The sequence below is a fragment of the Pseudonaja textilis genome, chromosome 1, assembly GCF_049901715.1.
Source record: "Pseudonaja textilis isolate UNSWEBS1 chromosome 1, rPseTex1.2, whole genome shotgun sequence".
Taxonomy (NCBI): Eukaryota; Metazoa; Chordata; class Lepidosauria; order Squamata; family Elapidae; genus Pseudonaja; species Pseudonaja textilis.
Genome location: NC_141990.1, coordinates 122,895,066 through 122,918,950, shown reverse-complemented (window position 1 = coordinate 122,918,950; position 23,885 = coordinate 122,895,066). Strand labels below are relative to the sequence as shown.

The 23,885-nt window shown below is 35.7% G+C and overlaps 1 protein-coding gene across 2 annotated transcripts in view; it reads right to left on the bottom strand.

Moving 5' to 3' along the window:
* Positions 1 to 23,885, bottom strand: part of COL21A1 (collagen type XXI alpha 1 chain) — an 86,478-nt gene that overhangs the window by 19,233 nt on the left and 43,360 nt on the right. For both annotated transcript variants that reach the window (XM_087916081.1, XM_087916090.1), the window contains exons 10-20: positions 20,892 to 20,936; positions 20,613 to 20,666; positions 18,151 to 18,204; positions 17,045 to 17,098; positions 14,846 to 14,899; positions 14,695 to 14,748; positions 10,973 to 11,026; positions 4,612 to 4,656; positions 4,436 to 4,489; positions 1,463 to 1,516; positions 726 to 779 (exon numbers count right to left, since the gene is read on the bottom strand). In XM_087916081.1, coding sequence (XP_087772207.1) covers positions 726 to 779; positions 1,463 to 1,516; positions 4,436 to 4,489; positions 4,612 to 4,656; positions 10,973 to 11,026; positions 14,695 to 14,748; positions 14,846 to 14,899; positions 17,045 to 17,098; positions 18,151 to 18,204; positions 20,613 to 20,666; positions 20,892 to 20,936 — 576 coding nt within the window. The remainder of the gene's footprint in view (positions 1 to 725; positions 780 to 1,462; positions 1,517 to 4,435; positions 4,490 to 4,611; positions 4,657 to 10,972; positions 11,027 to 14,694; positions 14,749 to 14,845; positions 14,900 to 17,044; positions 17,099 to 18,150; positions 18,205 to 20,612; positions 20,667 to 20,891; positions 20,937 to 23,885) is intronic.

The following is a 23,885-nucleotide window of genomic DNA, read 5'->3' as shown; positions in this document are numbered from 1 at the left end:
GATTAAGCAAATCACAAGGGTTGTTAATTAATCACACTGTTTTTCAGTGATTCTGTCTTCCCCCATTGACTTTGCTTATTAGAAGCTGGCTGGGGAAGTTGCAAACAGCAGTAATGGAACCCTGGGACAGTACAACCATCATAAATATAGTTGTCAAGGACCCAGATTTTGACCCTGCAACCACAGAGGTGCTTCAACGGTCATAAGTGTGACAATTGATAATAAGTCACTTTTTCAGCACCAATATAACTTTGAATGGTCACTAAACAAATGACCATAAGTCAAGGACTATCTGCACTTTCAACAATTGTTGTTGTCTTTTGGAAATGTTAGACGTAAAGGGCCCTGGTTAAACTTTGTGCGGATGTCAACATGAGCCATGGTTAAAAGTGACAAAAATTAACATGAGAAAGGAGGTATGAGACATGAATAACTGTATGTGGATACTGGCCCTCAATCCTAGAACATATACATCCCTGCAGCTTCTGGAAGAGAAAATTCCACCCATAAACATAGCTCATATTTTTTATGTTAATAAGGAGTTGCTAATGTAGGTAGTTTGTCCTCTAATTAACAGGAGAAGCCTACCGGTTTTTTTAAAGTAATCACAAGTTCATTTCAGCAAGAGAGAAATGTACACTAAACACAAAGCAAGCATAATTTTTATGTTAATAGAAGAATGCAGTTCCTTGCCTCACGACACACTGAAACTTAGCCAAATTTACCTTGGTGCCTGGATTTCCTGATTTCCCTTGGGGTCCTTGTTCACCCTTGTTGCCCTATGAGTATGAGACTTTTATTAGTAAAACAAATTGTACAAAATGTTTAGGCAGATAAATTAAATGAATAAGCCAGGTTATATCACTGCAACCATTCCTTTCGGGAGCTACCTCTTTTCTGAAACTCCCTTATTGTAATGAATACAGGGTAATTTAAAGCAGTATCATGAATTGTTGCTGTATCTGAGTGAGTGTGCTGCTGTGTGCAAGAGAATAGGGGAACATATTAGAGAATGAAAGGGGAATAGTTACAGTTCAGTTTACAACTTCATCTGTTTTCATTTCTGACATACATGAAGGAGATACATTGAAAGACTGCAATACCAGGCTTTTGGCAGTTACAAAGTCCAGCACAATAAGCATGGATGTAGAAGCTTCAATGTACAGATGTTTTACCATCCAAGATTTCTACAAGAAGCACATAGACTTCAACCTACTCAGATAAGCTAGCCCCCTTCCAATTTAAGGAAAGAACTGTTTTTTTCAACTTTGGACAGAATGAAATAATCTTTAAAAATCATGTATTTCCTGCATATATTGAGCTTCCTGTGCTCCCAAATATTGACTTCACTATGCTAGAGTTCAGAAGAGTTTACATGTATTTGATTTTTCTCTTGTTTACTTATAATTTAGATCATATTTTTTAAGATTTTCTTTTTTACAAGTCAAGGCAGAAAATATACCTTAGGACCAGGACCTCCAGGTAAACCCAATGATCCCTCAGGTCCAGGAAGACCCTGAGAAATAGAAACAAAAACAGATATACATAAACAACCCCCAATATTTCTTTTTAAAAATGAGAAAGATGTAACATAACCAATACAGATTATGTTACAATTTCTTCTAACATGAACCTTTCATTTCTTACATCTGAATAATACAAATTGAAAATGTGTGTATATTGCAGTATGTTATTGTATTCCACCTCTTTTTGCCTTATATTTTTACTTTCAGTTGAACATTTACTATTAATTCCTTCCAAATACAAATAGATATAAGGTTTATATATTTATTATTTAGAGAATGATAATCTGTTTTTCTAACAGCCTTTCCAAAGTAGGGAGTGCTCTTTCAGAGACAATATGCTTGCTTTAAAAACCAGGCATTTCTACTACTCTACAAGTCTATATTCCTCTGAATCCATTCTGCCTTACACGTATACAATTTCAATTTATTCAGTACAGTGGAAAAATTTCCTCACAATGGAAAAGAGAAATAAGAGATGGATGAGGGACCAGTTGAGCAAATAACATTGTCATCAATACTAAACTTACAACCTGACACTGAAACCAAATTAAACAACAAAGGGCAGAGTGATCCAAAAATATATATTGTGTGAAGTGCTTGACCAGGAAAAATGCTGAGAGGCTTCTCCAAGATAAGCAGCAACAGTGGGATCCTGCTTGGACTCTGGCAACCGCAAGAGAAACTTGGGCTTAACTCCACTAAGGCATTATTAATTTTCTCTCTTCTCCTCTGGGAGTGCCAATTAAAGCTACATAGTTGTTAGTGCCTCCTAAGTGCAATGATCCATTAATTAAGGAAGGTTAGAACATAAATATTTAATATTACCAACAGTTATAAAATGTACAAATGATAAACTAGCATATGGAATACACACTTGCTCCTTCCCTTGCTTTCTTTCCTATTCCTTTCCCATAATCAGTGTTTACGTTATATTTGCCCAAGCATTAAGTACAATGAATTCAAATTGGCTTCCTGCCAGTCAAGCCTATTTCAAACCTCTGCTTGAAAACCCTCTGTTTATAATTGATCAAGTGTGCATGTAACTGGTGCTTTATGTATGGCTCAGGTTCAAACCAAACATAATACTAAACAGTTTATCAAAACTACGTTCTTAAATTTAACTGCAAGCACAAGGTGCTCAAATAATTCTGTTTTCACTGGAATCACAGGGCGATTTAACCTTTTTTGGCCTAGCCATAATGCCTGTGAAACATGCCACTCTAGGATAATGTTTTTTGTTCATTTAAAAAGCTCGATACTAAATATATAAATATTTTGTAATATGATTTTTCATAAACTAAGAAGCAGTTTGACATAAGCCACAGGCACAAAGCCAACAAAAGAGAGAAAGAATTAAAGCAAAAAATAGAACAAGAATTTTTCCAAGGTTGGTGTTATTGATAGCCATGACTAAAAAACCTGCTCCCTACCAAAAAAAACCCCAAAACTTGAAGAATCTATAAAACTAAAAGAAGAATCTTTACATGTTTCCTACAAAATCAAAAAGGCCAATCCCATATTCTGCATCTTAATTTAAGGACAGACTTTTTTTGGGACATAAATTCTTTGCAAATAGGCTTTTTTATACAGTATGGAGCACTGACATGAAGAGCCTGTACCCTTTGAAATGCTACTAAATCACAGCTCCCATCAGCCCTAGCCAACACTGCAAAACACAAGAGATGCTAGGAGATAGAATACAGCAACATCTGAAAGTCCCCTGGCTCCTCACTCATAATGTAGCAGTTTTACAAAATTAGCCAAAAATGATGCAACAAGAATAAAGCAAGTTTTTAAAATACTGTATGACAAACTATTGCTACTTCTTTCTCCAAAACTGAAGTTACTCATGGCAAATATATGATTGAAGCTGGCAATTATAATAGGAATATTTTTTTTAAATTTCTGATGAAATTTCCCTCAGGTATTACATGGAATTGTCAACAAGATTTTCATCCATTCTCTTCTGGAACAACTACTGTAACTAACAGCAAATAAATTTTACTTTATATTCTGGCTGGTTTCTCTTCAACCACTCTAAATATTTAAATCTTCCCTGCACTTGAAAGTAAATGGATTCTAGCAGGGAAGAAGAGAATGAAACATAATCGTAATAAATGATCTGTAAAGTGTACTATTCAAAGAGATACTGGCCTTCCTGTACATGCAGAAACCAACTTGGAGAAAACCATAACTACCATGCTTGCAAAGCAACTCTCCTTGAAGCATTATAGTACTTTCCGAGATTACACCTAACAACTGAAAGATGAAGCCTCTTCCAAAATCCTTCCCTATTAAAATGGGGCTATGTCTACATGAAGAATTCCCATCACTTTGAATTTACATTGGTGACAGCTGCCATCTGTTCAAAATTAGCGTACCATCCATTCTGGAAAAAGAATCACTTTGTGGAAGCTATTAACAGGTCAGAACAGAGGCGCCTCCTTGTTATAAAACAGTTCAATGTGATGGAAAGAATCATAATTTTCAAGTTCCCTACTAAGTGCATGATACGACACGTGTCCTGTTAAGAGCTCACGCAGAACATTTGAAAGGATCCTTAAGGCAACAAATAGTCTCCAAAAGCATTTAACTTCAATTTCCATGCAGTATTCAGTATGCATTAATTCAGGACAGTGCATCTGCAGCATAATTGGTTTGTTTTCATGATGTTATACTGGCTTTCTTCTCTATTTTAAAACTAGCATTTTTGTCTTTTCAAGTTCAGCCATTGTCAAAGGAATTAAATTTCCAAATCATTTCATTCAAACATATTGACTTCTGGATTTTACAGTTGCTATCAAAGTATAATAGAGAAATAGATAGTATGATTTTCTTCAAACCACGACTCCTATAACTGTAGCATTTTGCCACAACACTTCAAAAAAAATGGAATAACAAAAACATACAGGTAACCCTGGTGATCCTTTTGTCCCTTCTTCTCCTGGCAGCCCATTTTCACCCTATGATAAATTTAAAAATCAAAGCATTATTTAATATATTATAGAATGCACTATGGCAATAGTACTTTAAAGCAAAAAAAGGAGGAAATCTTTCTATATAAAATCTACATCCTGATAAATACCTTATCTCCTTTTATTCCTTGAGCTCCAGGGATCCCAGGAATTCCCTTGGGAAAAATAAATTAAAACATATTAAATAGAAGCATCGCTGTGTTTCTCATTTGAAGTTCTTTATTCATTCTCCAATTATCCTTGGAGATAAATTACACATTCATATCACTGCGATATCAGACTTGAAACAGAAGTTGTAAGTCCATGCTTATCTCTGAACGACTAGCCATTATGAGGAAACACAACTGTGCACATTGGTTAGAAACAGCTGCATGTTGGCAGTATCACCTATTATATTTGTATGTGTGTCCACCTCTCCATCCCAGATTGCATGGTCTATAATCTTTGAGCTGTGAATCAACAGAGGAAATGAGTCAACATTAGAATTCTTGACTGATTCTTGAGCATGACTCAACAATGCACAAAGGGAGGCATCGGAAATATCTTGATCTGGAACTTTAATCACATACCCAATTGTTCTTATGAAGGATTAAACTTACATAGCTGATTCTATCCTGGGCTCCTAGCTTATTAAAAAACTATGGAATCACTGTGCACAATGAATCTTCAAAAGTATTTTTGAACTGATTTTAATTATTTTCTCTCACTGTAACAATGTCCCTTGTGTCTACAAGAGAGTAATCTTTGTTTCAAGAGAATGTTTTTGCATGAAACTTCCTCTGCTTTCTTTTTTCTGTTTTATTTTGGGGATATTGTAAAATATTAAGAAAAATATGTTTCATCTCAAAAACAGCTGGATTATCTTTTATTTTTGGACTGAGATATTTTCTGCGAAACTAAAAAAAAACCACAATGAGTTCTTTATTTTAAAAAGAAAAAAGAAAATCTAATTTCCATCCTCATTGTAGCAAGGTTTGGGTTGTGACCCTTTCCTCCTACACCATAAAAAGCATTGGCAAGAAAACACTCAGAAAAGTACTTGGTGTCTCTGCTGGAAAACCCTGCCTATCTAAATACAGTTGTGCTTTTTGGCTTGGTTTGGCTTGAGTCTATTCAACTCCCTACATTCACAGTGGCTGTGACTCATTTAATGACCACCAAGGCTCATGGCACCCACAATCATTTAACCTTAGCAGAAGTGACTTCATCACACAACTTGCATACCACAAACAGAAGCTGCCAGTTTTCTTTGCTACTGGAAGCCACAGGGAAAAAAAACAACAGCTTTTGCCAGGGGTGAACGTATCATATGATTTATTTGCTAGGAGCCAAGAACAGCCACATGCTGAATTTTATAAGGGAATCTTCAACTTAGACCTCATCTATCACACTGTGATAATCATAAGAAGCTAGGGTAATACATTTGCCCACAAGCACACTTTGTCTCCAAAGAGCTAACACATAGTAATTACATTCTGAAGGTAATATTTTTCAAAGGACAACACAGAATTAATGTTCATTAAAATGTATAGTATACTTGTATATAATCAAAGTGGCACCCCTTTTTTCAATTGAGCCATTTGGGAACAATAGCAATAGCAATAACACTTAGACTTATATACCACTTCATAGTGCTTTACAGCCCACTCTAAGTGGTTTACAGAGCCAACATATTGCCCCCAACAATCTGGGTCCTCATTTTACTGACCTTGAAGGATAGAACTGCCAAACTGCTGGCAGCCAGTGATCAGCAGAAGTAGCCTGCAGTACTACATTCTAACCACTGCGCCACCGCACTAAGTGACCATATATCAAAATTAGCTAGTATAACTTTTGCTTATGCACATGCTAAATATGTTGATATCCTATGAGTCTGCTGTTGGAGAGACTCGCGCTGCATTGAAAGTAACTAGATTTACAATAGAAATCACAGAAGAGAAGAATGTCAATGATGGGCATTCTTTCATATATCGAGGTCCCAAGACTTCTCCAACCATTTTGCTTGGAGTGATAAAAGTCAAAGCCTGGAGCGATTCTCTTTATTTATTGAAATGGACTGATTTATAAATTAATAAATAGAAAACTAGCATAAACTGATCACTATTAGAATTGAATGGTCTATAGAGTCTGATCTAGAAGGTCTATTTATATGGCCTGTAAGAATTGAAACAGACTTGATCAATCACTCCATTGATCAAAAGTCCAATCAAAACAACAATCCAGCAATCATAATTAATTTTTAATTATATAATTTTAAAAAATTCTGGCTAACCCACCACTACAACAAGGAAAAGCTATGCACAATCTCAAACATGGTCTTCTGAATATTGTTTTTCAGGAAGGCACTTTTAGATGTTTTTCATTCTTTCTGAGTTTTACAAAAAAAACCTGTAGGTTTGTTTCCTGTAATATTTTTTGTGTTAATAGTGACTGATTTTAGTTCATGTTTAATTAGAGATACACCAAAGCAGGCAAAGCCCATATTATATATTTATTATTTATACATTATAAAGAAGAGTTCTGCCGTACAAAGAGAGTTTTCCCCCATGCTATCATTTCATTAAACAACTAATTTCCACATCACTGTCTATCCACAGGAGTCAAACTTGTCACGTCATGTTGCCATCACATGATGTAATGTGCCTTTTTTCCCTTCGCAGAGCTGTGGTGTGTTTGGCCTGCACATGATGCATCCGGCCAGCAGGCAGCCACCCCAGGTATGCCCTGGGATGACACCCCAGGTATGACACCCCAGGTATGCCCTGGGATGTCAAACCACTCAGCAGGACTGTATTAATTATCATCCTTCTCATCTGTCCTATTTCATAATTCCTTAGTTTCTTCTGACTATAACTTGTTGTATCTCACGATTTATGTTGGTTGCTTTTATTTAACATCTAATTATGATTTATGTTGATTGCTTGAGTATCCCATCACTGAGTGTTGTATCTATGATTTATGATTATTGTATTTTAGCATTATGATTATCACTTGTTGCTTGTATGTACACTGAGAGCTTATGCACCAGAGACAAATTCCTTGTGTGTGTCCAATCACACTTGGCCAATAAAAGAATTCTATTTCTAATAAGTTTTGTTATACTTCAAGTGGCAGATAATTTTTTAAACCTGCCTCAGGATAGTTGAAGAATTATTAGCAATCATGTTCAGTTTCAGCTTAAAAATAATATATTTCCACCAAATGTGCTCAAAAGTAGCCTTCACTTTGATTCTTCTTATGGTATCTCCACATGAGAGTTCACTATGGTTGACACCTACATTTTTATGAGTAAAAGTTAAAGAGGGAAGAATCACTTCACATCTGGGTGGATCTTATTAACAGGAAAACCCATTTATTTTCTGTTCAAAATTAAATTTCCTTGTTACATAACATTTATTCCTTGATGCACAGATAGCTGCCAGGAGAACAATAGAGAACAGACCATTTGGCAAAGATTACAACTGAAAATTTTAAACCGAGAATGCTCTGCAAGTCACAGAGAAGAAAGGCATAGAGTTCTGGGAAGAAAGGTTATTCTGAAGTAGATAGTGTTTTCTTTCTCTAGTCTGTCAAAAGCATGTGGCGTAAGAGGTCCCTGACAAAGGGTGAATATTTGGTCAAATACTGACAAATGAGTCTCACGTTTTTTTATTTCTTTTTTTTAGAATAAACACAAAATACTTCAGCACAGTTATAAAATTGTTGCTTGATTTCAAAAGTTAATTACCTTTTTATACAAATGAATTAACAACATTAATCAACATCAATCAATAGACACCACCTATCTCCTGTAAACCTTGGCCTCAAAAACTCTAAGAAAAAGTGTTAACAAGCTTATAACTGCAAGGAACATAAATCCTTCCATCCTCCACCATTTGATTAGAGCTGAAGTAGCTTCTTGGATGAGAAGCAAAATGTCTTCGAGGAAAAGCAAAGTCCAGTTGCCTTTTGAAAAAGTACTTTTGGAATATACCACCCAGAATTTCATCACTGAAACCGTTTGGAATATGCTAAATGAATAAACTAAATGAATAATAAGGAATGCTTGTAGTGACATTAGAAATATGTTGGTAGCAGGTATGACTGTTTCATTTATTTTTTGTTTTGTTTTGCTTATAATGTTGTGCTATTGGCTGACAATCCAAGTGAGGTGTATGGTGATTTTTAGACTCTGTAGCTCCTCCATGAAGAGAATCAATCTGAAAATCACTGTGTCAAAGACCAAGATGGTTATTAAGTCCCTGATATTTCGTTCTGGGTAGAAGTAATATCTTCAGTACTACCTAGGTACAATGCTAGCACTGATTATGTTGCCTGGTTAGGTAATAAAAGGTCTGCAAGAAAACAGACAGCACCAAGGACCCCACAACTGTATATCTGTCCAAATGATAGGATCAAGAAACAATGCAGTGATGGGATTCAAATTTTTTACTACCGGTTCTGTGGCCGTGGCTTGGTGGGCATGGCAGGGGAAGGTTATTGTAAAATCTCCAGTCAGAGGTGGTATTTGCTGGTTCTTTGAACGACTCAAAATTTCCACTACTGGTTCTCCAGAACTGGTCAGAACCTGCTGAATATCACCTCTGAAACAATGGGTGGTAAATTAAACAATTGCATAGTAAATACAGATAGGAAATTAAACATGAAGTATAAATTTCAATATGTTTCTAAATAATGAAAACTGCTGGCTTTATTCAATTTAATCTGCACCATATAACATCTAGTTTTTGTGAGCATTACATTAACTGAGATGATAAAGAATGTCTGTCTCTGATCAAACACTAACTCAAAGCAGATTCTCCATACAATGGTTAAATAACCGAGGGAAACAGAATTTTTGGATGCTGTACAAATGGGAAAAATGCCACTCTCTGGGAGTATTATAAAAGCTGTATGGAGCATTTCATGAATCACTGGCTGTTGGAAAGGCAGTCTTAGGGAAAGTCCTTTGTGGAATTAACAGTATATCCTCTATTGGAATATGAGTGGAGAATTTTAATTTGCAATCCAATTCTCTTGCCTGCTCTAGAAAAATTGTTTTCTGTAGAACATGGTAAAAGGATAGTCAAAGCAGTATAGGGTAGGATGACAAGTAGTTCCTGGGCTATGACTAGAATTGAGCCTGGCAAACATGGTCATAAGTTGTGACAGTTGTAAAGTGGCTAAGTAAACCCAATTTTATGAAATTTTGCAGTAATTATTAAGCAAAAACCACAGACATCAAATAAACACTGCAATCATTAAGTTGAGCCGATTGTTCACTTTGGGACAGTTTTTGCCAGAAATGGGAAGTAAATGCCTGTTTCTTGCAAAACCATTGTAAATTGAGGTCATGTGACTGCAAATGGCCATGAATGCAGGTAAGTTGCTAAGCACCCAAAACATGGTCACGTGACCATGGCGGAGGCAACATTGGAACTTTGAAACCAGGTCATAAGTAGATTTTGGAGGTCTAGCATGCTTCATCATATGTTGAGGACTACATGCACTAAAAAGCTATTGAAGAATCAGAAACTAAAGTAATTAATAAAATGTTGACACTCCCTCCAAGAAGGAAAAAAATAAAATGTGGAACAGAAAAATGGAAGGGTCCAGGAAACTCTGGATCATGAGCTCAGCAGGCAGAATTTAGGAGGAAGAATAATGACAAGCTAGAATTTTGAAGAACTTGGGATTATGATAAAAAATATGCAACTTAAAGGCTTAGAGATGTTTGGATCAAAAAAATTTAGTTCCTGACAGACATGACTTTATTGTTTTCTTTCTTTCTTTCTTTCTTTCTTTCTTTCTTTCTTTCTTTCTTTCTTTCTTTCTTTCTTTCTTTCTTTCTTTCTTTCTTTCTTTCTTTTCTTTCTTTCTTTCTCTCTCTTTTTTTCCTATCTATCTACCTGTATCTATCATCATCGCTCACCACTCACTTTTGGAAATAGATGAAGATGCAAACCTTACTTCCGGTTACTGATACTTACCAGGATGAGGAAATGATGAAAGCAACATTACAAACACAAGCTCTGTTCCTTTAATATGTGTGCTAAGATGTAGGCATGTATGAAAAGGTTGTAACGTTCTTTAACAAAAGTGGTAGGTCCTGCAGATACCTATCCCAGCTTCCATTCCTCAGCATTACTTACTTCAGAATGCCCCCAAATATTAATGGAAGCAGTAGAAAGTTGATTTAAATAAATAAACAATATGAAACATCATGACAACAAACTCACTATGAAATCACTACTTTTCTAAGATGGAAAGAAAAAGTCACATTGATGAGTGTCAGTAATTGCTCACCAAAAAGAAAAGTACAGTAGCAACACAAAAAAGAAAATCCTCCTTAATCTCTTAAAAAAACATTAAAAGAGCAGCTGCAAGGTTTCGGTATGTGGTTGTGTTCTGTTTGACGCCCAACTTTTAAAAATAGATTTTAACAAAGCAAAGTGAATGTCAATAAAACAACCTCAAAACTGAAAAACTTACTGGATTCCCCCGTCTTCCTTCTGGTCCTGGAGGACCCTGTTGTCCAACTTCTCCCTTAATGTTGATGATAGAGAAATAATCATAAAATTATTAAATTTCCAGTAGTACACTGAGAACTGTAACAGACTGAACTTAATTCAACCAATATATGGGAAATATCTAAAATTTGCCAGTAAAATACACAAAGCTACATAAATCTACACAGCATGTTTCTTCAAGCTGTTGTTGTTGTTGTTGTTGTTGTTATTATTATTATTATTATTATTATTATTCCATTTGCATTTAGTGACAGACCTTGCCAATGATGCAAAACCTATATCCAGGCCCATTCCCCTATGAAATAAAACTCTGGAACACACCAAGAGTCCATCCACATTCTGATTTAGCAGACTATGAAAACTGTGCTGTTGTGTGCTGCTCTATTGGTTTCTGCCTCCAGAAGGCACAGCTTCCCAAAAGAGTCAGGGGTAGTAGTTGATTTGGCTGCATTTGTCAGCTAACAATGACCCAGGGATGTAGACTTTGCTGATTTATGGCTCTATTATCTGCATTAATAGCAACTGGAACAAGGTTCATGCTGGAAAGCACTAGGAGCACATACAAGGGATTAGTCAGGAAAATACATAGAAATTTGCCTGGCTATTTTGTCAGAGAATTCAGGAAATAGTACAGTAGTACAAAAACAATCCCTGTGTTTGAAATTTTGAAATGACAACTTTTACAAGAGGATCCAGGGATACTTTTTCCCATTGCTATCATTCTGAGGGGCTCCATAATGCTTGTATTCCATGCATATGTGTGTGAGAATGTAAGCCTAGATGCGCACACAAAATAGAGGCTGCAAGCCATTATTGCCCTAAAGCAGCTAGCAGCTGCTAACAACCATGACTGACCTCGTCCCTCCAAAGCTCCTAGGGCAGTTCTAATTCGGACTTCAGTGGGAGATGAACAACAAAATCCCAGAAATGTAACCTATGTAACCTATGTTTAGTATGGAGACGGCATTAGTCATGCTTGTTCATGATCCATGGTGGAAACAGGAGGCAGGTAATGTGTCCATCTTTGTACTCCTTGATCTGCCTGTGGCTTTTGAATTGGGGATGGGAGACACTATTTATCAGCGGCTTCCTTCCTTTCTTCGTGGCTAGTTTCAACCACTGTTGACAGATGGGGAGAGATTTCACTCGGAGTCCCTCAAATACGGAGGACATAGAGCTCAACGCTCCCTCTTTGTCCATTTAACATCCACACAAAACCATTGTCTCAACGTCATCCAGGAATTATTGTAGACTTAGTTGTTCTCCCAAGCCTTAGAGCCTATGTGTTGTGGAGCCCGCTTTTCATTTTGGTTTGGTCTGGGTTGAGTTTTTTTTCCCCTTGCTTCAATTAATTTTGTTTTAGTTTGATTACTTCACTCTTCCAGTCTGTTTTATCTTTGATATGATTTGTGTGTGTGTGTCTGTGTGTGTGTGTGTGTGTTTAGGTTCCTAGTTGTAAGCTGCGCACAATTGTGTAGGAGTTGGCCAACCAATAAATAAATAAAAGCATTCCAGAAGGCAGCAATACCAAACCACTTCTCTATTGCTGTCACTGCCATCACCAGCACAAGTCCTCAACTTACGATCATAATTCAGACCAGAATTTCCATTGCTAAGCAAGGTGGGGTCGTTAACTGAGCTGCACTCAATTTTATGACTTTTTATTGCCATAGTTAAGCAAATTGCTGTAGTTGTTAAGTGAATCATGCAGTCATTACATAAATCCAGCTTTCCCCATTGATTTTACTTATCGGAAGATCACAACAGACCACAGGATGCCGCAACCACGGTGAGTATATGCCGGTTGTCAAATTTTGAACATGTGACTCTGGGGATGCTGCAATTGTCATAAGTGCAAGGACCAGTTGTAACTCCCCTTTTTTCAGTTCTATTGTTAACTTCAAACAGTCACTAAACAAATGGTTATAAGTTGACAAGTAGTCAGCCACTTACAACAGTTCGTTCAAAGTTACAACAGCACTTAAAAAGCAAATGGGCATTTTTCACACTTGCACCATTTTTCACTATTGCAGCATCCCTGTGGTCACATGATCAAAATTCAGAAGTTTGGCAACTGGTTCACGTTTATGACAATCACCATTCCCTACACTTTGAAGAATACCAGGTTGCAGAAACTTAGCTGCATCTTTAAGAAAGTCTAACTCTGAAATACTCATGCGCTGAGTTTCTTAAAGAGGGGGGGTTATGAACAATGGGAAAATTGGTAAATATAACTTTTTCCATCCAATGGAAAGAGTTCCCAATGACAAAGAAAACTCTTCCACAAAGAAGGGTGGGACCTTGGTTATTCCACAGCAGAGAGTTTGCATACACAACGGTCTACAGAGGCCAACTTATACAGCTCATGATTTTGATGTGTAGCAGAGTATTTACTGTTTCCAGAAGGTAGGGGGCGGACACTATTTCTGAATTTTTGGGAAGAAACTGAAGAAGATTCTAGAAGAAATTTTCAAAGATGTTTTTCTCATTAAAGTATTCTGACTTTGATCGCAAAAATTTCCAAGTGAAATGTTTTATGGACAGCAGATGTTAAAAGGCAAAATGGCAGCATTTTAATCCAGCAGAAACAAGAGGCCATTGCTTTTTTTTAATTTCAAACTATTCAGAAATAAATGCTGTACTTCTTCCTCCTGCTCTGTATTATAATCTGAGAATGGAAGAATGCGGTGTACTTAAACAAAAACATATATTAAAAGTTAGATTTTTTTTAAAAAAAATCAGATAGTAAGAAGGAAATCCAGACAATGCTCTTGCATTGTTCTTCGAATTTCCTATACTCTCTGTTTATTGCTGCCAGAGCAACACTACATGCCAGAAAGAGGCATTTAACTTGATTAGGGAATTCCCAGGGTATGTAGCAAGGGAAGGGATGGAAAAAGTTGCAGCAAGAACTTCCTAAGAATTCCATATGCAATAAATATCACATGGAAGCGAGCAAAATCATGTAGTTGATCAAGGGACTGCAAGAGTCTCACTTCTTATACTATATCTGCATGCCAGTAGATCAGCTTTGATGTATGGAACAGTCCTACTTAGGTCAGGTTCTCCCTTCCCTGGAGCAAACTTATGAGCACATTCACATGACCGGAACCCCTGCAGGGTGCTATTAGACGGTCAAGAAGATGAGTAGTGGAAGTAGGAGGTGGTTGTCTGATCTCCTTTTTATGTTACAAATTGTTTCCTTTTCCCTGTGCCAGATAGACTCCCAGTCCATGGAGTCCATTGGGTCTCATATAATTATTCATAGCTGCTCTTAAAAAGCACATATATTTAAAAGAAATATAAGCACACAAGAATAAAATGAATAAAATACAAATCCATTAATAAAACAGAAAGAAGAATATGCATCCAGGTAGTTAGTCCTCAGCTTACGATCACAACTGAGCCCAATGTTTCTGTCGCTAAGTGAGACAGTGAAGTGACTTTTGCCCCATTTCACAACCTTTCTTGCTACAGTTAAGTGAAAAATCACTGCAGTTGTTCACTTAGTAATGCAGTTGTGAAGTTTCCGCAATGTCATAAGTCACTTCTTTCAGTGCCAGTGCAACTTTGAAGGAATGATTGTAAGTCAAGAACTACTTGTATACGTCATGAATATACCTGAAGTTAATTTCAATTCCAGTTATGAATACAACATTTGAACAAAATCAATATATTGGGTACCTTAAAACCTGGAATTCCAGGTCCGCCATCCTTCCCATTCCTCCCAGGTTCTCCCTGTTTTTATAAATAAAGTTAGAGTTACTCACCAGTTGTGATATGCAGGAAAAAAAGAAAAACAAACAGAACTCCCCCAAATTTGTCAGAAACTTACAACCCGTCCAGGTATTCCAGGAAGTCCTGCAGAACCTTTTTCACCATTTGCACCCTGGTAAAAGAATAGCACAAAGCTAAATAAGAGCAGCAGTACATCAAACCGTCAGCAGCCTCTAAAGGCTGACAGAATACATGGTAAGTTGGAGCTGGCCCATTAGTCCTTTTAATGAAGTGCTAAATATGTTTGACCCATTGTAGAAAAACCTACACTTAGCACTGTGAAGAAAAATTCTCCCTTGTTTTTTCTCTTTTAGTACTTATTCAAGGTGATAACATTTTTATGGGTGAAGTGTAGTGTTGCTCTTGTTTTAAGATACAAGTTGGCCAAGAGATTTGTGGAAATGGTTTGCCTTTCATTATACATTACACAATAATTTCTCCCAGGATTGAACTAAAATTGCAAAGGAAGGTCCCCTAAGGAAACTCTCCCCATTGGGTTTCTTTAAATCTCTAGATGAATTTTATTAAAAGTTTTTAAAAGAACATAAAAACGACAAATAGTTTTGCTGTATATTCTTTTATGTTCTATAAACTAGTATTGAACAAAAAGAAAGAAAAACAGAGAAAAGATAAAATAAGTAGAAAGAAGCAGCATCCTATTTCCTTTGCAGCAAATATGATGATTACAAAATTAACTCTTACTCTATGGTTACAAAAGAAAGCTGACTTTTTCTATAATTTACTTCCCCCTTCCCCATCATCGAAATCGTACATCATAAATTTGTTTTTTCTGTTTTATGCAAAAAATCTATAAGGGGTTTCGAGTCAGCCATAAAGGTAGATATTGTCTTTTCTCTAATCAAGGAAATCAATTTGGTAGTTTCTGTAATTCCCTCATCTCCGTCACCATTCCTCTATTGTGGGTGGTGTTTTTTTTATTTTTGAATATATAGTAATCCAGTTGCTTATCTATTAATTCCAAAAGAAAATCTCTGTTTCAATAGTATATTAGTCTTTAAAATATTCTCAATTAGTGTATTTATTCTTCCCTTTTTTCTTTATATATACATTCCATATATATATATATATATGTATATATATATACATATATATGTGCGTGCGTGCATGTGTGTATGTGTGTGTGTGTGTGTGTGTGTGTGTGTGTGTATATATATATATATATATATATATATATATATATATATATATATATATATATATATATATATATATATATATATATATATATATATATTCCTTATGGTATTCAGCTTTGTTCGGGTATTTTCTCACATCATTATAGTTGTGCTTTCAAAGCTGTAGCAACGTTTCGGCAGAATCTCATCTGCCATCATCAGGCTTCTGTATAGTTTTACATATAAATTTAAATACATATAAATACCTGTGAAAACTTAAGAAAACATATATATTCTTTATATATACATCCTATATACATTCCATAAATTTCTTTGGTGATAAATATCAAAGATATATCATTTTATAAAAATGATCTTTAAGTCCAGAAAATAATGTAAACTTAAATTCTTTCAAATTTTCCAATTGAACCATTTGTATATTGTAGCCAAACTTTTTAGCCCATTTTATCATACATTATTTCACTTATTCTCTCTAATATTTCAACAAAAGTTTATATATTTTAGCAATAACATTGATCGTTTGTATATAATTTTATTTCAAACTCAGTCTTATATTGTTCAAAATGATAACACTTTTTATCCATTTTAAACCTTTTTGAGATTTGTGTATAAGAAAATTATTGACAAATATATACTTTTGTTGACAAATCTCCCCTTGATTTTCTTTTACAATCCCTTTGAGAAAAATCTAGTACCATTGTGGCAAACCTATGTCACATGGTTTCTCTGTAGGCATGGGCGCCATCACCCCAGCTCAGCTCTGCCACGCATGTGCGTGCACCTCCTGCCGGCCAGCTGGTCTTCAGGTCTCTGCTGCGCATGTGCAGGGTGCATGCATGGGTGAGCCTGCATGGGTGTGGTGCATGCGGGGGGCGGGTGCATGAATTGCATTTTGGTTATTTGCATACACGCAAGCACTTTGGGCACTCGATGCCAAAAAGGTTCACTGATCTAGTATATTATGATAAGCTAACCATTTGTGTTAACTTTTATTCTTGCAACCTAGATTTATATTTACTCTTTACCCTAAGAATGGCCCACCTGACATAATGTTTCTTGTCAATCTAAATCGTTTGATCTTATATTAAGCTTAAACTTGCCTTTTTCCCATAAATTCCTGGTATGCCTTGATCTCCTTTAGGTCCTCTGTCTCCCTTAATAAAATAAATGGGTAACTTTATTTTTCTATGCAAATTAAATAGTTCAGAATAAAGCAAGAAAACATTAGCTCATGATATCTATGGTGATAGTAGTCATACCTTTTAACATAGTGCAAATGTATTTTAAAATTAATATTTATTTACACACCACAAATAAAATGTCTTCATAACTGTGTATTCAGGCCTCCTGCCTGTCATGACTTTTGACAGCCAGTATCAGACACAAAAAAACAAGGCCATGCATTAAGTTCCAATTAAACTGATTTATTGCTTATGCTTATGCATAGGAATCTAGTCAATTAACTAACAGCACAACTTGGGCACTCAATAAGAATTAAGATTTCAAGATGGGTTGGACTTCGATTGCTTCTGGGAACGTAGAGATTCTAGGCTGATTCCTCTTTGATTCCACCCCCAAGCTCTGCCACTCCTTCTCCTACACAGTGCTATAAAATATATTATAATAACATAAAAATACATAAAAGCAACAACGTGAAAGAATAACAACTCTAATTTACCTCTATTATAGTTCCAATTTGCAGTATTTTAGGAGGTCTATTGTGTAAAATAATGAATTAAAAATTCAAAAACAAATCCATCTACTAGGAGGTAGCATCAATGGAAGGATGATCAATATTTTATCTAAGACAAACTTTGTACTAATGTTGAGGTGATAAATAGACTAAATATTCCAGACCTTCAGAGCAGGCTAGTTTCAATTATCAGGAAAGAGGAGGTGATATTATTGAAAAATACTTCCCCTAGGACTACGGTCTTATTAAATAAGGGAAAACTATTTTAAACTGGATACACAAATCAGCCTATGTGATATAACCACTTACAGAAAGATAGATGTCTGCCTCTACTTATTTGAGAACATTCTGAACTAAAAGTTGTGTTCTTGAAGACAGAAAAGAAAACATGTAATAATAACTTTTTTAAAATTCTAAATGAGATAAAAAGCACAGGATTTTTATTATTTTGACAATCCCTTGATTTTTTTTTTAACATCCTACCCATTGTTACAAGAAGCATTTGGTTTGAACCTTAGATGCTGGAATTCCATGTAATCCAGGGAAACCTGGAACTCCACGTTCACCCTAGGGAAGGAAAAAACATACATTTCTGTGAAGCACGTTAAGTAAATAAATAGGTGTCAAAAGGCATCACTTCATAAATGATACAAAGATATTTACTCCACAGGGCTTGCTTTCCAAATAAGAATTACACCATTGCTTTCTTCCATACACAACCATGCAGTCTTGAGCTAATATTTAGCCACTGAATCTTAGGACATGAAGAAATTATGTACAAAAACAAATGGAAAGGGCACTGCTTTGGCTAGGTGAAAGAAACTAGGGAATAATTAGCCATCAGCCAGAAGCTCCCAGCATCTGCATTTTGAAATAATTAAGAAATGAACTATCTGGAATGTACAAACATAGAAGAAAACAATCTATGATGTTCTTCCTAGAAACAGCCCCCACCATAATTCTTGTTGAGAAATATCTTCTTACAACAGATATGTCACACATAAACATTAAAAACATATTTTACTATATAGAATTATGGATAGTAAAAACATTTGATTATTTCAGAGAATTCAGTCAATACGTATCTGTACAGCTTTATTCATGAAGTTAGTTTAGCAGGTCACTTTATTGATGGCTTGATTTTGTTGTTCTCCATCACTGCCAGATATGACCTTTCCCTCCCTGTTTTATTTTAAACTATCAATGATTTATTTGCAAGCTCATCTTAACCTATTCCAATAAGAAAACTGAATGATATATCGCCAGTATGTGGAACAGTAAATCTGTACTAGCACATATAAATCAGCATCTGGACAATAAATTAAAGTCCTGATTATTCACAACTTCTGAAACACTTCAAAATAATCTCAACCCGCAAACAACTGGACATGAACAATAGTCATCAATTTTGTTTTGAAGAAGTAGGAAAATGTTCTCAAATGTCCAAAGTTGACATTTTGCAAAACCATTATTTTATGTAGAGACAAACCCAAACAGCTTGAACTCAAGTGACTTAAACTCAAATTTCAGTTCAGATATACATTTTGAGGTAGGTTTCAACTAAATCACAATGGCATCTAATCTAGATTTCCATAACTCAGGATATTCTATAATATTTTCCTCCTTTTCTTCTTTCCTCCACCATCTGATTTTCCATTTATTTACTAATAATAATCTATATGGCTGCCCAACTAACTCAGTGACTCTAGATGGCTTATAAAGATAAAAAAAAAATCAATATAAAAACAATAAAAACAATAAAAACCAATAAACATCCTGGAAACAATGATCAAATCAACCATTACATCCTTTGTTGTGTTTTGCTTTGTCCATGTGGCAATTGGGTTGGATCATAACTGCCTTAATCTTAACAATCCTTAATAGGTATTCCACAAGTATTAGATTCAATAGAGATTAGCATACCTTTACATTTCAGGATTTTATAAATCCTAATACTTCTTATGCCTTTATCTACAGTTATCTAAATTAGATATATATAGCATTCCAACTGTAATTTTATAGGTCTTTTGTAGAAAATGAAGGATTTGATTCCCTTGCAATTTTACATTAATAATTTTTATTTTTACTTCTACTTTAGAGTGATTGTTATATTATTAGTTTTATGGTGATTCACAAGCAAAATAAACAACAAGAACTAATCTTACAAGAAATGAAGACATTAAACATGTGGCTCAAATGCTTGTTGCATACCTTAGAGAACTAATACTGATTAAGGGGCCACAGTGAACATTTTATTATTCATTATTATTCTTGGTCTCATTGCCAAATTCATTCTTAACCACAGCTGACTTTGATATAAAGAATGGAAAATTATTGGTCACTGGGAGCTTTCTGAATACTACACAGAATACAAAGTAATTTGGTCAAGATGAATTTTCATATAATTATATGAGAGTGATGGCTACAAACATAACATATACAGTATACTATATCCCATAAAAACCACTGAATACAATTCTAAATGCTTGGATTTTTCATATATGTGCAGAATGATTTTCAAAAAAAAGAAAAGAGACTTGAACAAATCACAAATAAGATTCTACGTGATTCAATAATCACATATCAGATTATGTTATTGTGAACTTTACAAAAATCCTAGTGTCTTATACTGTAGGATCATACAAAGCCTAACTTCAAAATACATTGTACTTAAACTTGCAAAAATTGCACAGGTGCACACAAATGAACCCATCTTTTCCATGTGGTTGGACATCTAGACTTATTGGGCAAATTCCAAATGTAGGAGAAAAAACAGCAAATAAAGAGCAAAACATGGCAGAAGATATCTCTAAACCAAGAAATGTGCAGAAGCAATTTAAATAAACCATACATTTGTACAGACAATCAAGTTATTTTAAACATATAATGTATATATTAGTAACTATCTTCCAAATATTTTGAGTATTATGTGATTTATTGATTAAAATGAATTATAGGCATTAAATTAGCCTTACCTTTGTTCCATCTGTCCCAGGTTCACCTTTTGCACCTGGAAGGCCACGTGGACCCTTGTAAAAAAAATCTAGATTAGGAACTTTGTTGAATTTTATGGATTTTATTTATAATTATAATTATAATAACCATTATGTAAAATGTTGTCTCAGAGAGGTTCTTAGAATAGCTTTTCCCAATTTTGGCCATGCGGGTTAAGAATTTTGCAGTTTTCCCCAAAACATGAAGGCACTTAAAGAAGCATTTCTAGTGTTTATAAAAAAAAGACATAGTGAGCTTACTTGAATCCCTGGTGATCCTGGAGTACCTGCTACTCCTTGATAACCCTAAGAAGAAAAACCCAAATGTAATACTATTGAGTGTTTCAGCACTTTGCTTTAAATGATTTACACCATTTTCATGGCTCAGACTTGAGGGCTGTGGAATTTCTGTCAGATGCACAGAACCGGGGATATCGCTGTGCCAATAATAAAAAAAAAAAGAATATATTTCAGGCCAACTTCTCCAGCAGAACAGCAAAGTAGTCATTAAGGGTCATTTCATTATCTTCCAAATAGATTGAATTAGATGTATTCCATCCATTTATTTCAGATGACGAAGAGATTGAACTTTACACAGTTTGCCCTATTTTAAATCAGAACTACATGGAAAGTAACGTCGTGTGAGGAATTCCCACACATATTTGCACAAATGAACTTATTGGTATCTCTTTCATGGATGATTGATAGACAAGGAGCAGAAATCTAGTTCCTAATGAACAGATATGGGTCTTACTGTGTTCCTTCTGCAAGATTAAATCCTATTTTATAGTCAGTTATAGAATAACAATTGGGGATGCGGTGGCTCAGCGGCTAAGACGCTGAGCTTGGCGATCAGAAAGGTCGGCAGTTTGGCAGTTCGAATCCCTAGTGCTGTGTAACGAAGTGAGCTCCTGTTACTTATTCCAGCTTCTGCCAACCTAGCAGTTCGAAAGCATGTAAAAATTCAAGTAGAAAAATAGGGACCACTTTGGTGGGAAGGTAACAGCATTCCATGAGCCTTCGGAGTTTAATCATGCTGGCCACATGACAATGGAGACCTCTTTGGACAGAGCTGGCTCTTCGGCTTTGTAATGAAGATAAGCACCACCCCCTAGAGCCGGAAATGACTAGCACATATGTGTGAGGGAAACTTTTACCTTTACTTTTTAGAATAACAACATGACACATCATAGAATGTACCAATACCCATATGCCCCTTTGAGCAATTCTGATTTGAAAAGGTCCTCAATGGTTATGTGGATATTTAAATCAGTTCTGTATCTCAGTGGAGGAAATGGGTTGAATGTCCCCTTTGTCTTCATTAACAAAACTGATTATGAATGACATAAAGTTCATTTTCATATGGAATCATAAAGTACATTCCACAGAAATTAATTCAAGATTGAAAGTTGTTGGCAATAAGTCATAAATAGTGGTTAATCACATTTTGCTCAAAGCAAAAAGGTCAGGAAAAGAGATGAGCTGCCAGGAAAAAAAATCCCTGTAACTGCATGGCATTCAGGGAATATAAACATTTGATGACTGAATTGTGGTCAAAGACATCCAGCCAGCTTTCATGCCTAGAGGCCTAGAACCCACAGTGCCCTGGTTTCAAAATACTTTCTTCCCAAACTCTTCAATACTTTATCCCAGTCTCAACCATATTGGATGACAACTAGATGGCAGCCAAGAGATTTTTTAAAAATAGCTTTCTTGCAACCTAGTGCTCAATTGATCAACCCAGGAGTAAGGGGGGGACAAAGTTCAATTAGCTAGTGGGATAATGAGAAAAACAAAGATTTTTTAAAAAATGAAGTGTGCAGAATTACAAGAGTGTAGTCATGTCAATTAGTGAACATATTTTTGCACGATGGATGACATTGGGCAGGGCTGGAATTTCTGCCAAAGAAACTACCAATCACAGTTTTTGATATAGTCCACCTTGATGGTAGCCAAGGCAGATCCGTCTCGGGTACACAGTAAAGATTTGCTATGGGGAGATCAAGACTTAAGGTGGCATGATTTCCAACTAGTGCAGGTGCCATGGGGGTAGGGGGTGGGTGCTGCTGAAAGGTGCTCCAGAGCACAGGCAAGTGTGTGGGTGCCATAGGGAGGTAGGGGGTGGCATGGGCAGGCATTATGGAGTGTGGCTGGGCAAAAAAAGCGAAGGAGCCAGAGTAACTTGGGATTTCCTGCTGGCTTCCTCATTGATTTTGTTTGTGGAAATCGAGGCAAGGAACAGTAAACAGTGCACAACAGTAAAAAGTGCAACCATGAGATCGCTGCTTGCTGTGACATAGTAACTGTGAGTCAGGTCCTAAGAGCCCAGATTGCAAACACATGACCACAGAACACGGGGACAGACAGAACTCTGAGGACCGGTTGTAAATCTCCTTCATTCAGCACAATTGTAACTTTGAATGGCTGCTTGAATGAGTGGTTGTAACTCGAGGACGTAAATCTACCTACCTGTATTATCTTTACTGCATATATTCGGAGGCTACATTGGGATCATTTGACACTGTTCTTGTTATGTCGTGATTCTTGGTTTTACTATCATATACCTTGTTCTGAATGCTTTTCCCAGTTGGGCAGCTTAAATATTATTACAATTACTCCAGCAAAATATCTTTCTATTTCAGCTATATTTATTGTGAATAAAGCAATGTGGTTCAGGCTATTAGCTATCAATACATTCCAAGCAATCTTCAGAAGGCATTCTAAGCCTTTATCCTAAATCAACATCCTTCAGTTTCATTTTCTTGATACATTTCATATTTGTTTATTTTCCCCATAAGACCAAGGAGCAGTTCAGTGGAAATTTGGATTAGGAAAGTTCTCTCATTCCATGGCAATATTTATCTTCAAAGAGGGGTTGTTGCTTTTTTTTGCTTTTTTGAAAAATCAAGATATTGAGAGTCAGTTTGGTGTACTGGTGAAGGCTAGAAACTAGGAGCCTGTTTTAGTCTCATTTTAAGCAGGAAAGCCAGCTGGGACCTTGGCCCAGTCACTCGCTTTCACACCCCAGCCCACCTGACAGGGTTTTATGCAGAAATAGGAGGAAGAACAAGTACTGTGTATATACACTGGCTTGATTTATTCATAAAAATAATATAAGTGAAATATAAATAAATAGATAAGACATCCAATTACACGTATTCTGATGTTCCATCTGCTACTTATGTAAGAATACAAAATTCATTAGAAAAATAGTATGTAATTGTATCCAGTTAGGATTTATTTCAAAATCAAGCA